Source organism: Bos grunniens, chromosome 23, assembly GCF_055505025.1.
Source record: "Bos grunniens cultivar Pamir isolate PY7600 chromosome 23, Bosgru_T2T1.0, whole genome shotgun sequence".
Lineage (NCBI taxonomy): Eukaryota > Metazoa > Chordata > Mammalia > Artiodactyla > Bovidae > Bos > Bos grunniens.
Window position 1 is genome coordinate 4,177,884 of NC_141187.1, and position 16,111 is coordinate 4,193,994.

General features: G+C 38.1%; 1 protein-coding gene across 4 annotated transcripts in view; it reads right to left on the reverse strand.

Annotated features, from left to right (window-relative positions):
- PRIM2 (DNA primase subunit 2) overlaps positions 1–16,111 on the reverse strand; it is a 333,721-nt gene that overhangs the window by 257,150 nt on the left and 60,460 nt on the right. For all 4 annotated transcript variants that reach the window (XM_086370967.1, XM_086370966.1, XM_086370968.1 and 1 more), the window contains exons 6-7: positions 6,577–6,672; positions 3,639–3,776 (exon numbers count right to left, since the gene is read on the reverse strand). In XM_086370967.1, coding sequence (XP_086227093.1) covers positions 3,639–3,776; positions 6,577–6,672 — 234 coding nt within the window. The remainder of the gene's footprint in view (positions 1–3,638; positions 3,777–6,576; positions 6,673–16,111) is intronic.

Consider the following 16,111-nt stretch of genomic DNA (forward strand, 5'->3'; position numbering starts at 1 on the left):
GGTGAAAGAAATCAAAGAGGACACTAATAGATGGAGAAATATACCATGTTCATGGATTGGAAGAATCAATATAGTGAAAATGAGTATACTACCCAAAGCAATTTATAGATTCAATGTAATCCCTATCAAGCTACCAATGGTATTCTTCACAGAGCTAGAACAAATAATTTCACAATTTGTATGGAAACACAAAAAACCTCGATTAGCCAATGCTATCTTGAGAAAGAAGAATGGAACTGGAGGAATCAACCTACCTGACTTCAGGCTCTACTACAAAGCCACAGTCATCAAGACAGTATGGTACTGGCACAAAGACAGAAATATAGATCAATGGAACAAAATAGAAAGCCCAGAGATTAATCCACACACATATGGACACCTTATCTTTGACAAAGGAGGCAAGAATATACAATGGATTAAAGACAATCTCTTTAACAAGGGGTGCTGGGAAAACTGGTAAACCACTTGTAAAAGAATGAAACTAGAACACTTTCTAACACCATACACAAAAATAAACTCAAAATGGATTAAAGATCTAAACGTAAGACCAGAAACTATAAAACTCCTAGAGGAGAACATAGGCAAAACACTCTCTGACATGCATCACAGCAGGATCCTCTATGACCCACCTCCCAGAATATTGGAAATAAAAGCAAAAATAAACAAATGGGACCTAATTAACCTTAAAAGCTTCTGCACATCAAAGGAAACTATTAGCCAGGTGAAAAGACAGCCTTCAGAATGGGAGAAAATAATAGCAAATGAAGCAACTGACAAACAACTAATCTCAAAAATATACAAGCAACTCCTACACCTCAACTCCAGAAAAATAAATGACCCAATCAAAAAATGGGCCAAAGAACTAAATAGACATTTCTCCAAAGAAGACATACAGATGGCTAACAAACACATGAAAAGCTGCTCAACATCACTCATTATCAGAGAAATGCAAATCAAAACCACTATGAGGTACCATTTCACGCCAGTCAGAATGGCTGCGATCCAAAAGTCTACAAGCAATAAATGCTGGAGAGGGTGTGGAGAAAAGGGAACCCTCTTACACTGTTGGTGGGAATGCAAACTAGTACAGCCACTATGGAGAAGAGTGTGGAGATTTCTTAAAAAACTGGAAATAGAACTGCCTTATGATCCAGCAATCCCACTGCTGGGCATACACACTGAGGAAACCAGAAGGGAAAGAGATACGTGTACCCCAGTGTTCATCGCAGCACTGTTTATAATAGCCAGGACATGGAAGCAACCTAGATGTCCATCAGCAGATGAATGGATAAGAAAGCTTTGGTACATATACACAATGGAGTATTACTCAGCCATTAAAAAGAATTCATTTGAATCAATTCTAATGAGGTGGATGAAACTGGAGCCTATTTTACAGAGTGAAGTAAGCCAGAAAGAAAAACACCAATACAGTATACTAACGCATATATATGGAATTTAGAAAGATGGTAACAATAACCCTGTATACGAGACAGCAAAAGAGACACTGATGTATAGAACAATCTTATGGACTCTGCGGGAGAGGGAGAGGGTGGGAAGATTTGGGAGAATGGCATTGAAACATGTACACTATCATGTATGAAACGAGTTGCCAGTCCAGGTTCGATGCACGATCTGGATGCTTGGGGCTGGTGCGCTGAGACGACCCAGAGGGATGGTATGGGGAGGGAGAAGGGAGGAGGGTTCAGGATGGGGAACACAGGTATACCTGTGGCGGATTCATTTCAATATTTGGCAAAACCAATATGATATTGTAAAGTTTAAAAATAAAATAAAATTTAAAAAAAAATTAAATAAATAAAAACTATAAAACTTAAAAATAAATAAAATAAAATATAACACAAATGAACTTATCTAGATCAAAGCCAAAGAATGTTCAAACTACCACACAATTGCACCCATTTCACATGCTAGCAAAGTAATGCTCAAAATCCTTCAAGCTAGGCTTCAACAGTATGTGAACAGAGCACTTCCAGACGTTCAAGCTGGATTTAGAAAAGGCAGAGGAACAAGAGATCAAATTGCCAACCTCTGTTAAATCATAGAAAAAGCAAGAGAATTCCAGAAAAACATCTACTTCTGCCTCATTGCCTATGCTAAAGCCTTTGAGTGTATGGATCACAACAAACTGCGAAAAATTCTTAAAGAGATAGGACTACTAGATGACCTCACCTGCCTCCTGAAAAGTCTATGCAGAAGCAATAGGTAGAACCAGACATGGAAAAACTGACTGTTTCAAAACTGGGAAAGAAGTACACCAAGACTGTATATTGTCACTCTGCATATTTAACCTTTATGCAGAGTATATCAAGTGAAATGCTGGGTTGGATGAATCACAAGCTGGAATCAAGATTGCCTGGAGAAATATGAATAACCTCAGATATACAGAAGACACCACCCTTATGGCAGAAAGTGAAGAGGATTCATAGAACATCTTGATTAAAGAGAAAGAGGAGAGTGAAAAAGCTGCCTTAAAACTCAACATTCAAAAAACGAAGATCATGGCACCCAGTCCTACCATTTCATGGTAAATAGATGGGGAAACAATGGAAACAGTGACAAACATTATTTTCTTAGGCTTCAAAATCACTGCAGACAGTGACTGCAGCCATGAAATTAAAAGACGCTTGCTCCTTGGAAGAAAAGCTATGACAAACTTAGACAACATATTAAAAAGCAGAGACATCACTTTGCCAACAAAGTTCCGTATAGTCATAGCTATGATTTTTCCAGTAGGGATGTATGGATGTGAGAGTTGAACCATTAAGAAGAGTTGAACTGTAAAGAAGGCTGAGCACCGAAGAACCCATGCTTTTGAACTGTGATGCTGAAGGAGACTCTTGAGAGTCCCTTGGACTGCAAGGAGATCAAATCAGTCAATCCTAAAGGAAATCAACCCTGAGTATTCATTGGAAGGACTGATGCTGAAGCTCCAAAATTTTTGTCACCTGATGCAAAGAGCTGACTCACTGGAAAAGACCCTGATGCTGGCAAAGACTGAGGGCAGGAGGAAAAGGGGACAATGGAGGACGAGATGGTTGAATGGCATCACCAACTCAATGGAAATTAATTTGAGCAAAGTTCGGGGGATAGTAAAGGACAGGGAAGCCTGGCATGCTACAGTCCACAGGGTTGCAAAGCATTGGACACTACTGAGCAACTGAAGAACAACAACAAACGAAACAGAAACAGACTCACAGATATAGATAACAGACTTGTGATCGCCAAGGAGGAGGGATGGATCGGGAGCTTGGGATTATCAGACACACACTATTACATATAGAATAGACAAATATCAAGGTCTTACTGTATAGCACAGGGAACTACAGTCAATATCCTGTGATCAACTACAGTGGAAAAGAACATAACAAAGAATATATATATGCATAACTGAGTCACTTTGCTGAAGAGCAAAATTAACAGAACACTGTAAATCAACTTCAATAAAACAATTCTTAAAAAAATTAAAACCTAAGAGTTCTATAAATAACAGAAGCAATCTCAATATCATTATAATAATTATATTACTTCTTAAGAAGTACAGAACAAATCTATCAAGAGTATGTAATTACAAACATGAACATATGGAAATGAAGTGAATATGGAAACTAAATACTTACAGCCAAAGCCTTGGACAGTTTGGTTCTAAACTCATTCAGGATGATCGCGACAATATCCTTGTGTGGTACATAAGCAAAGCCATTTTCCAAATAGACTTTCCTCCCTCGGAATAAATCCAAAGCTTCAGCAAAAGGGATCTGAATTCAGAGTGAAACATGGAAAATAAGTCAGTACCTGTCATTACAAAATTCTCCTAAAACTTCATCACTAGGGAATCTAAACAAAATGCCTCCTTTGAAAAAGTCATCAGTGCCAGCAGATCAAAAACAAACAAACAAACAGAAAAGCAAGATCAATTTGCACTCCTTGTGAGTAAACAACAGCATTAGGAAGGAGTGTCAGGCCAAAAAAGGTTTTGCTTCAGAGTAGATCTTTCAAAAATGAATAAGCCAAATTAGAATGGATTATTTCTATTCTTATCAATTTATAAATTATAATCACTAGAATTTCAAACTCTAAGCTCAAGCCCTCTAGGTACATCGCACTGCCCTCATACAACATATTTTCTGCATCAAGTAGAATCCAATGTATATACAGTATGCTCAGTGCTAAAAATTGCTAGTAAGTAAAATGGTTCCAAATTTCTTCATCTATGTTTCCACTCTTTCTCCACAGGAATATATTAGAAAAGTTAATCTCAATACTAAGAAATGGAAATAATAATAAATGTCCAGCTTTGCCTTTAAAATAAGTATTTGCCAGTAAACATTTTTTTAAAACTGAATACTATTCTACTTCAGTTCAGTTCAGTTCGGTTGCTCAGTCATATCCGACTCTTTGCAACCCCATGAATCGCAGCACACCAGGCCTCCCTGTCCATCACCAACTCCCAGAGCCCACCCAAACTCATGTCCATTGAATCGGTGATGCCATCCAACCATCACATCCTCTGTCGTCCCCTTCTCCTCCTGCCCTTAATCTTTCCCAGCATCAGGGTCTTTTCAAATGAGTCAGCACTTCGCACCAGGTAGCCAAAGTATTGGAGTTTCAGCTTCAGCATCAGACCTTCTAATGAACACCCAGGGCTGATCTCCTTTAGGATGGACTGGTTGGACCTCCTTGCAGTCCAAGGGACTCTCAAGAGTCTTCTCCAACACCACAGTTCAAAAGCATCAATTCTTCGGCACTCAGCTTTCTTCACAGTCCAACTCTCAGGTCCATACATGACCTTTGCTAGCAAAGTAATGTCTCTGCTTTTGAATATGCTATCTAGGTTGGTCATTACTTTTCTTCCAAGGAGTGAGCATCTTTTAATTTCATGGCTGCAGTCACCATCTGCAGTGATTCTGGAGCCCAAAAAATAAAGTCTCTCACTGTTTCCCCATCTATTTGCCATGAAATGATGTGACCAGATGCCATGATCTTAGTTTTCTGAATGTTGAGCTTTAAACCAACTTTTTCACTCTCCACTTTCACCTTCATCAAGAGGCTCTTTAGTTCCTCTTCACCTTCTGCCATAAGGGTGGTGTCATCTGCATATCTGAGGTTATTGATATTTCTCCTGGCAATCTTGATTCCAGCCTGTGCTTCTTCCAGCCCAGCATTTCTCATGATGTACTCTGTATATAAGTTAAATAAGCAGGGTGACAATATACAGCCTTGATGTACTCCTTTTCCTATTTGGAACCAGTCTGTTGTTCCATGTCCAGTTCTAACTGTTGCTTCCTGACCTGCATACAGGTTTCTCAAGAGGCAGGTCAGGTGGTATGGTATTCCCATCTCTTTCAGAATTTTCGACAGTTTATAGTGATCCACACAGTCAAAGGCTTTGGCATAGTCAATAAAGCAGAAATAGATGTTTTTCAGGAACTCTCTTGCTTTTTTGATGATCCAGCAGATGTTGGCAATTTAATCTCTGGTTTCTCTACCTTTTCTAAAACCAGTTGAAGATCTTTTTTGTACAATTCTTCTGTGTATTCTTGCCACCTCTTCTTATTATCTTCTGCTTCTGTCAGGTCCATATCATTTCTGTCCTTTATTGAGCTCATCTTTGCATGAAATGTTCCCTTGGTATCTTTAATTTTCTTGAAGAGATCTCTAGTCTTTCCCATTCTATTGTTTTCGTATTCTACTTACATTTCTTTAAAGTTTTATAAACTACCATAAAATTTTAAGAGATGAGCAGATTATGATAACAGTATTAATAAGTTGAAGAAAGTCATCCTTACTCTTCAATAGTTTTTCTACTTCTTAAAAATGAGGTAAAAAATTAGGTAAAAAAAAAAGAAAAGAAAAGAATCCCCATATAACCTATTGCCTCAAGTTTTATGGAAGAGTTAAATTATATGGCCATAATTCTTCAGTGTATTCAATGACACCACATAATAATCAGATCATGTGTTTTTGCAGAAAGTTTCTGGTTAGTTTACACATTTCTACATCTAGCATACAGTTCCTGCCCTGAAACCATTCACCGCTTGGTTGAGGCAACAATGCGGACCCACATGGCAGTCCCGCAGCCACAGAAAGCAGCAGTGACCCAGCTCCGTGTGGGTGACACAGGACACAAGGAGGCGGCAAGAGGGTTTATTTCCATAATCCCAAGAAGGACCGGAGCAGGAAGTCTGAACAGGTGGCTCCAGCTCAGGCTCTTTTCTCGTGAGACTGAGCCTTCAGTACATGTCATGACGTTTGCCAGGTCCAGAACACCGCTGAGGGGCTGGGACCCTGGGGGCTCTTTAGAGCTACTGCCCCATGACAAATGCATCCCCCGCCACCACCCTGCATGTGAGAGGCAAGACTGCACACAGGGAGGAAAGCTTGCCTGCAAGCAGTTCAGTACCCAGGCAGGGCCCGGAGTTGCTGCAGCGCAGCCTTGAGCAGAGCAGCAGGTAAAACCAACCTCAAGTAGGAGGGGTGAGGCTGCACCCCAGAGGCTGCACAAATAAATCAGTTAAGCACCATGGAACCTCGGAAGTGCTTTAAAAGTGCACCTACCTTATAGACTGACTCCAGATCCAACTGAGCCCCACCAAAACTGGATGATGAAGCAATAATATCCTGTTCTCGGACAGTCTTTTCTTCATCACTTATCTAGAAGGAAACATATGTCATTTAAAAATTAAAGCTCTGCATTCAGTTTCAATAAAGTACTTCCTGTTCTAGCGAAGATTCTATACTGTTTTAAAACTCTCAAAACCCTGATATCTCAAATCATTCCTAATACAATTACTAGGTGATTTTATAATCATCAATGAAGCCAAAATATGGAAGAAAATTTAAATTCAATTTACTTTCAAATTTCTACTCTGCCAATTTCTGAGGACACATACCAAAAGAATAGTAGCAAAGAAACAGAAAGTATTATAATATGAAACAAAAGAAATTATAATAAAAATTAAGGTAATACAGACAAAAAAATGAACATTACCTCAATGTGGAGTTATGTTAATTTATTAAAATACCTATTTGAACTAAGAGTGGAATTTTCTAGCCACAGAAAACAATTTCAAATTTAAATAAAACACTAGTATTTGTAAGAACAACTACAGTCTATTATCTCTAATTATGGCTTTGAAAAAAAATACTGATAGATATGATGAGATAAAAATCATAAACTTCTTTACAGAAAAAGAAAAGATCTACAGATGAAGACGAATTATAAATGATAAACTGGGAAATCTTTGTATCATGTGACGTCTGAGTTACTGTCAATAAACCCCAAGGTAGTAGGGCATAAATACTAATAATGCAAAAGTAAAACAAAGCCAAGATTCATATAACTGAAAATAATGAAAGTAAATTAAAATAATAATGGGATATTATTTTCTACCTATTAAAATGGAAAACGTTAAAATCCACAGGGTTGGAACAATCCTTGCATACAGTACTTTGACAATACACATAAATAAGCATTAAAGTACACTGACGCTAACAATTTCACTTCTAGAATTAATCTTAATAAGAGAACAAATACACAAATTGGGAAATTTTCTTTCATCACAATGCTATTTATAATAATTTTTAAAAGCCTAATGCCCAGAACAGGTATTTGGTTAAAGTACAGTACAATGTGATGTTTAAGTAAAGCAAACCATCATATTCAGATCAGCTTCTCACAGAAATCAAAGAAAATACACTGACAGAAAATTTTAAAGCATCTTCTTTAAGGCACAGAAGATTAGTACATAGAGGTGGGCCCTCTTTAAGTGGGATATCATTAACAAGAGATGCTCCTGCTCTAACGCTGCAGGTCATTAGAGAAATCCCAAGCGTTGAACTTGTTTTAAGGTCATCCCTGATTCAAAGGCCCCAGACATCTGACAGAAGCAAACTCAAATCCTCTCTGAGCAAAGTACATCCGCAGCATGCCTCAAAGGATTTCTGCAAACACATTTGCAAATACTGTACCAAGCACACTGTATTTTATAACAAGGCAAACAGTAAAACATCACTTCATGAGCAAAAACAAAAAGATTCATAAAGTACATAGATAGCAATTGTGTGAAGATTATAAAAGACAAGGATAATGATATCTGCATGAATGAGAAAGTATAAAAAGTGACTGGACAAAGTGGCAGAGACAAAAAGAGACTATCAGACGGGTGGCCTAGTGGTAAAGACGCAGCGCTTTCCCTGCCATGGCCTCGCGTTCAACCCCTGGTCAGGGAACTGAGATCCCACAAACCTCACAGCAAGGCCAAAAGAAAAGTATGAGAAAAGAGAGGCTTTTATTTTGGCTAATTCTGGTGAAGCAACTTCAAAGCAACTCTGCCACAATAGGTAGACTGTCTCTCCTCTCTTGAACCCAGGAGGAGTGAGCAGGGGGCACCGGAAGCTAATCAGTCTCGGTAGGGATCTGCAGCGCAGCATCCAGGGATCTAAGATTCTGGATGGAAATAAACAGTATCCTGACCAGCTGTACCCACAGACTAATGAAAGGAGTAAATAAAAACCTTTCCCAACAAAGATACAATTCTCCTAAGGCTCAATACACTCCTCCAATCAATCTCTAGCACACAGAGAAAACAAACACACAAGGAAACAACGCTCCATGAATGGAAACCAGACTGGTAAAACCAAAAGAAAAGTGTAAGAAATGGAAAACAAAAAAAAAAAAAACTGGCTTTATTTATAGATTATATGAGTAGAATCCTTAGAAAATTCAAAGAATCCACAAATAAATTATTAGACCTATTTACCTAATTAAGCAAGGTTTCTAGATACAATGCCATATACAGAAAAACTAATTATATTTCTATCTGCCAACAGCTAAGCTTAAAAATGGATTTTTTTCAAAAAACTATCATTTATAACATTCGTTGGATCACTGAAAAAGCAAGAGAGATTAAGAAAAAAATCTACTTCTGCTTTACTGATTACACCAAAGCCCTTGACTATGTGGATCACAACAAACTGGAAAATTCTTCAGGAGATGGGAATACTAGATCACCTGACCTGCCTCCTGAGAAATCTGTATGCAGGTCAAGAAGCAACAGTTAAAACTAGATATGGAACAACAGACTGGTTCCAAATCGGGAAAGGAGTATGAAAAGGCTGTATATTGTTACCCTGCTTATATAACTTACATGGAGAGTACATCATGTGAAATGCTGGATTGAATGAAGCACAAGCTGGAATCAAGATTACCGGGAGAAATAGCAATAACCTCAGATAAGCATATGACACCACCTTTACGGCTGAAACAGAAGAACTAAAGAGTCTCTTGATGAAAGTGAAAGAGGAGAGCAAAAACGTTGGCTTAAAACTCACAATCAGAAAACTAAAATCATGGCATCCGGTCCCATCACTTCATGGCAAATAGATGGAAACAATGGAAACAGTGACAGACTTTATTTTGGGGGGCTCCAAAATCACTGCAGATGGTGACTGCAGCCATGAAATTAAAAGACGTTTGCTCCTTGGAACAAAAGCTATGATCAACCCACATAGCATTTTAAAAAGCAGAGACATTACTTTGCCAACAAAGGTCCATGTAGTCAAAGCTATGGTTTTTCCAGTAGTCACGTATGGATGTGAGAGTTGGGACTAAAGAAAGCAGAGCACCAAAGAATTGATGCTTTTGAACTGTGGTGTTGGAGAAGACTCTTCAGAGTCCCTTGGACTGCAAGAAGATCCAACCAGTCCATCCTAAAGGAAATCAGTCCTGAATATTCATTGGAAGGACTGATGCTAAGGCTGAAACTCCAATACTTTGGCCACCTGATGCGAAGAACTAACTCACTAGAAAAGACCCTGATGCTGGGAAAGACGGAAGTTGGGAGGAGAAGGGGATGACAGAAGATGAGACGGTTGGATGGCATCACCAACTCAAGGGACATGAGTTTGAGTACGTTCCAGGAGTTGGTGATGGAGGGGGAGGCCTGGCATGCTGCCGTCGATGGCGTCGCAAAGAGTCAGACATGACTGAGCAACTGAATTGAACTGAACTATTCATAACAGGATTAAAACTAGTAACAAAATAAATTTAACAAAGGATATGTAAGACTCCAGAAAAAAACTATAAAACCTAACTGGAGAAAACCTAAATAACAGAGAGACATATAAACATGCACCAGAAGAAATAATACTGTACCAATTCTCCTCAAATTAACCTGAAGATTCAATATGCTCTCAAGCAAAATCACAATAGCTTATGTGTCTGTGTTGTTTCTAGAATATACAGGGACAGACAGTGCCAAGGAAAGCCAAAACAGAAAAATAACAAAGTAAGAAACTGACAGACGAGACATGGCAAAAGGGAACAAGAAATGTGTACATCTCATGATACTCTTTCTTTATTAAGTGATTTCCAGTTTAAATATAAAAATACATCAAATATGTGCAATGAACACTTACTAATTTGAAATTATATAAAAATTTAATATACATGCCTGTTCTTCCCACCATTAATGGGGATAATCATAAGCGACTCTATGGATTTTTTTTTTTTTTTGCCCAAATGGTTTTCACAGGATCTGGCAATACTGAAGTTGACACCAAATGTGCTAATCAATCATGTCCCTTTTACAATCACTTATTACAGCAGCAAAGAGTTAGGGAACTCTGAACATACAGATGTTGGTCATAATAATATCTGGGATTTTAACTGAACAAATTCCACAGCAATATAAGCACTACTAATACTTCACCACCACTAATCCAAAACTGGGAAAAGAGTATGTCAAAACTATATATTGTCACCCTCTTATTCAACTTATTTGCAGAGTATGTCATGCAAAATGCCAGGCTGAAATCAAGATTGCCAGGAAAAACATCAATAACCTCAGATATGCAGATGACACAACCCTAATGGCAGAAAGTGTCTTGATGGAAGTGAGAGAGGAGAGTGAAAAAGCTGGCTTAAAACTCAACATTCAAAAAACCAAGATCATGTCATCCAGTCCCATCTGGTCCCATCACTTCATGGCAAATAGATAGGGAAACAACGGAAACTGTGACAGACTCTGTTTTCTTGGGTCCAAAATCACTGTGGACGGTGACTGCAGCCATGATATTAAGACACTTGCTCCTTGGAAGAAAAGCTATGACAAACCTAGTTAGTGTTAGTTGCTCAGTCGTGTCCAACTCTTTGCAACCTCCATGGACAGCAGTCCACAAGACTCCTCTCTCTGTCCACGAAATTCTCCAGGCAAGAATACTGGAATGGGTTGCCATTCCCTTCTCCAGGGGATCTTCCTGGGTCTCCTACATTGCAGGCGGATTCTCTACTGTCTGACAAAAGGCATGTTGCCTCCCCATTGGGGAATCAAACCCCAGTCTCCTGAGTGACAGGCAAGGATACTCACCACTGTACTAACAAAAGCAGAGACATCACTTTGCTGACAAAGGTCCGTACAGTAAAGCTATGGTTTTTACTGTAATTATGTACGGATGTGAGAGTTGAACCATAAAGAAGGCTGAGCACCAAAGAGCTGATATTTTTGAACTGTGGTGCTGGAGAAGACTCTTGAGAGTCCCTTGGACTGCAAGGAGATCAACCCAGTCAATCCTAAAGGAAATCAACCCTCAATATTCACTGGAAGGACTGATGCTGAAGCTCCAAAACTTTGGTCACCTGAAGTGAAGAGCTGACTCACTGGAAAAGACCCTGCTGCTGGGAAAGACTAAAGGCAAGAGGAGAAGGAAGAGGATTAGATGGCTGGATGGCATCACCGACTCAATGGAGACGAGTTTGACCAAACTCTGGGAGGTAGTGAAGGACAGAGGAGCCTTGTATGCTATAGTCCGTGGAGTTACAAAGAGTTGGACATGACTTAGCGATTCAATAACAAAGATGTTTTGGTTTAACTCTGGCATATAATTTGAATTGAGACTCACAGGAGTCTAATGCATTTCTGTATACTAATAACTATCAGAAAGAGAAATCAGGCAAATCCCATTTTGCATCAAAATAAAGATAATATCTGGAAATAAATTTAACCTAGGAGGCTAAAGACCTGTACTCTGAAAACAGTAAGACAGTGATGAAAGAAAAGGAAGACAATATAAGCAATTGGAAATACATTAGATGATTATGGAATGAAAGAATAAATATTATTAAAATGTCCACAACACTCCCAAAAATCTACAGTCAATGCAATTCCTATCAAAATACCAAAAAATACCAAAATGCCAAGAATAGCATTTTTCACAGAACTAGAGCAGTCCTAAACAGTCCTAACTAGAATAAGCCCTAAAATTTGTGTGGAGTCACAAAAGACCCCAAACAGCCAAAGCCATCTTGAAAAAGAAAAAAAAAAAAAAAAACTGGAATAAATATCACACTCCTGATTTCCAACTGTACTACAAAGCTACAGTAATCAAAATAATATGGTACTGCCACAAAAGCAAACAGATCACCAGAACAGAATGCAGAGTCAGAAATAAGCCCACACTTTTCTGATCAATTAATTTACTACAAAGGAGCCAAAAATTTACAACAGGGGAAAGACAGTCTCTTCAATAAATGGTGTTGGGAAAACTGGACAACTACATACAAAAGAATGAAATGGCCATTTTCTAACACCACATTAAAAAAATAAACTGAAAATGGGTTAAAGACTTTAATGTAAGACCTAAAAGCATAAAACCCCTTACATTCCTACACACTGACAATGAAAAAAACAGAAAGAGAAATTAAGGAAACAACCCCATTCACCCTTGCAAGAAAAAGGATAAAATACTTAGGAATAATTTACCTGAACAAACAAAAGACCTATATATAGAAAACTATAAAACACTGATGAAAGAAATCAAAGACTACACAAATAGATGGAGAAATAAATTATGTTCGTGGATTGGAAGACTCAATATACTGAAAATGAGTATACTACCCAAAGCAATCTACACATTCAACGCAATCCCTGTCAAGATACCAATGGTATTTTTCACAGAACTAGAACAAATAATTTCACAATTTGTATGGAAATACAAAAAAACCTCAAATAGCCAAAACAATCTTGAGAAAGAAGAATGGAACTGGAGGAATTAACCTTCCTGACTTCAGACTATACTACAAAGCTACAGTCACCAAGACAGTATGATACTGGCACAAAGACAAAATATAGATCAATGGAACAAAATAAAAAGCCCAAAGATAAATTCACGCACCTATGGACACCTTATCTTTGACAAAGGAGGCAAAAATATACAACGGAGAAAAGATAATCTCTTTAACAAGTGGTGCTGGGAAAACTGGTCAGTCACCTGTAAAAGACTTTCTAACACCATACACAAAAATAAACTCAAAGTGGATTAAAGATCTAAATGTAAGACCAGAAACTATAAAACTATAAAACTCTCCTCTTAAGAGGAAAACACAGGCAGAACACTAGCTGACATAAATCACTGCAAGATACTCTATGACCCACCCCCCAGAGTAATGGAAATAAAAACAAAAATAAACAAATGGGACCTAATTAAACCTAAAAGCTTTTGCATAAAAGAAAACTATAAACAAGGAAGAAAAAAATAGCAAACGAAACAACTGACAAAGAATTAATCTCCAAAATACACAAGCAGCTCATGCAGGTCAATACCAGAAAAATAAACAACCAATCAAAAATTAGGCCGAAGAACTAAACAGGTATTTCTCCAAAGAAGACATACAGATGGCTAACAAACACATGAAAAGATGCTCAACATCACTCATTATAAGAGAAATGCAAATCAAAATCACAATGAGGTACTATCTCATGCAGGTCAGAATGGCTGCCATCAAGTCTACAAACAAATGCTGGAGAGGGTGTGGAGAAAAGGGAACCCTCTTACACTGCTGGGAATGCAAACTAGTACAGCCACTATGAAGAAGAGTGTGGAGGTTCCTTAAAAAACTGACAACAGAACTGCCGTATTACCCAGCAATCCCACTGATGGTCAAACACAACAAGGAGACCAGAACTGAGAGAGACACATGTGCCCCAATGTCCGCTGCAACACTGTTTACACTGGCTAGGACATGGAAGCAACCTAGATGTCCATCAGCAGATGAATGGATAAGGAAGTTGTGGTACATATACACGATGGAATATTACTCAGCTATAAAAAAAGAACACATTTGAGTCAGTCTAATGAGATGGATAAAACTGGAGCCTATTACACAGACTGAAGTAAGTTAGAAAGAAAAACATCAATATAGTATATTAACATATATATTCGGAATTTAGAAAGACCCTATATGCAAGACAGCAAAAGAGATACAGAAGTAAAAAACAGACTTTTGGACTCTGTGGGAGAAGGCGAGGGTGGAATGATTTGAGAGAATATCATTGAAACATGTATATTACCATACGAGAAATAGATGATCAGTGCAAGTTCAATGCATGAAGCAGGGCACTCAAAGCTGGTGCACTGGGACAACCCAGAGGGATGGGGTGGGAAGGGAGGTGGAGAGGGGTTCAGGATGGTGGGACACATGTACACCCATGGCTAATTCATGTCAATGTATGGCAAAACCCACAATATTTTAAAGTAATTAGCCTCCAATTTAAAAAATTAATTAAAAAAAAAAAACCTCCCAGAAGATAACACAGGCAGTATGCTCTCTGACAGTCCTGGCAATTTTTTTTGGATCTGTCATCCCAGGCAAAAAAAACAAAAGTAAACATGAATATGTGGGACTACATCAAACCAAAAAGCTTTTACAGAACAAGAAAAACTATCAACAAAACAAAAAGGCTGCTTATTAAATGGGAGAATATATTTGTAAATTATAACTGATAAGTGGTTAATATCCAAAATACATGAACAATTCATATAACTTAATGTCAAAAAACAATTTGATTAAAAACTGGGGGGACTTCCCTGGTGGTCCAGTGGCTAAGACTCTGTGCTCCCAATACAGGGGGCTGGTGTTCAATCCCTCATCAGGGAACCAGATCCCACACGCCATAACTATGAGTTTGCATTCCATAACTAAGACTGAGAGCAGCCAAATAAATAAACGGATTTATAAAAAGAAAAACAAAACAAAAATGGGCAGACGAACCAAACAGATACTTCTTCCAAAGAAGACAAACAGATGGCCAACAGGCACATGAAAAGATGCTGAACATCATTACTCACCAGGGAAAGGCAAATCGAAACCAGAGATATTACTTCACACCTGTCAGAAAGGTTATTATCAAAAACATGACAAATAATACACTGTTGGTGCAAACTGGTGCAGCCACTATGGAATAATACATTGTTGGTACAAACTGGTGCAGCCACTTTGGAAAACAGTATGGAGATTCCTTAAAAAACTGAAAATAAACCTTCTGTAAAATACATCAATTCTACCCATGGGTATTTATTTATCCAAAGAAAACAAAAACACTTAACTCAAAAGATACATGCACCCCCATGTTCAATGCAGCATTATTTACAACAGCCAAGATATGGAAGCAATCCAAGTGCCTACTGACAGACAAAAGGAGAAAGAAGATGTGGTGCATATATACACAATGGAATACTCCTCAGCCATGAACAACATCTTTCTACTGTGACAACATGGATGGATCTAGAGTGTATTATGCTAAGTGAAATAAGTCAGAGAAAAACAAATACCATATGATCTAACTTATATGTGGAATCTAAAAACCAAAACAAAAGAACAAACACAGAACAGAAACAGACTCATCAATACAGAGAATGAACTAGTTTTTGCCAGAGGGGTGCAGGATAGGGCAAAGGGCAAATAGGTGAAGGTAATTAAAAGGAACAAACTTCTACTTAAGTCATGACGATACCATGTACTGCACAGGGAATATAGTCAATACTACTGTAATGACTTCGTATGGTGACAGATGGTAAGTAGACGCATAGGGGTGATCACTTTGTAATGTACACAAACAATGAATCATTATGTTGTGTAACTGACACTAACATGACACTGTGAGTCAACTATATTTCAAGTAAATAAATAAATAAAGTGAAATGCCTCCTGAAAATAAACTGGTTTCTAAGAACTTGTCATTTTATTAAACTAACACAGGACTGGTCTTTAGGGGGGTGTACAAAATAAGTAATAAAGTTAGCTAGGCTATCACTA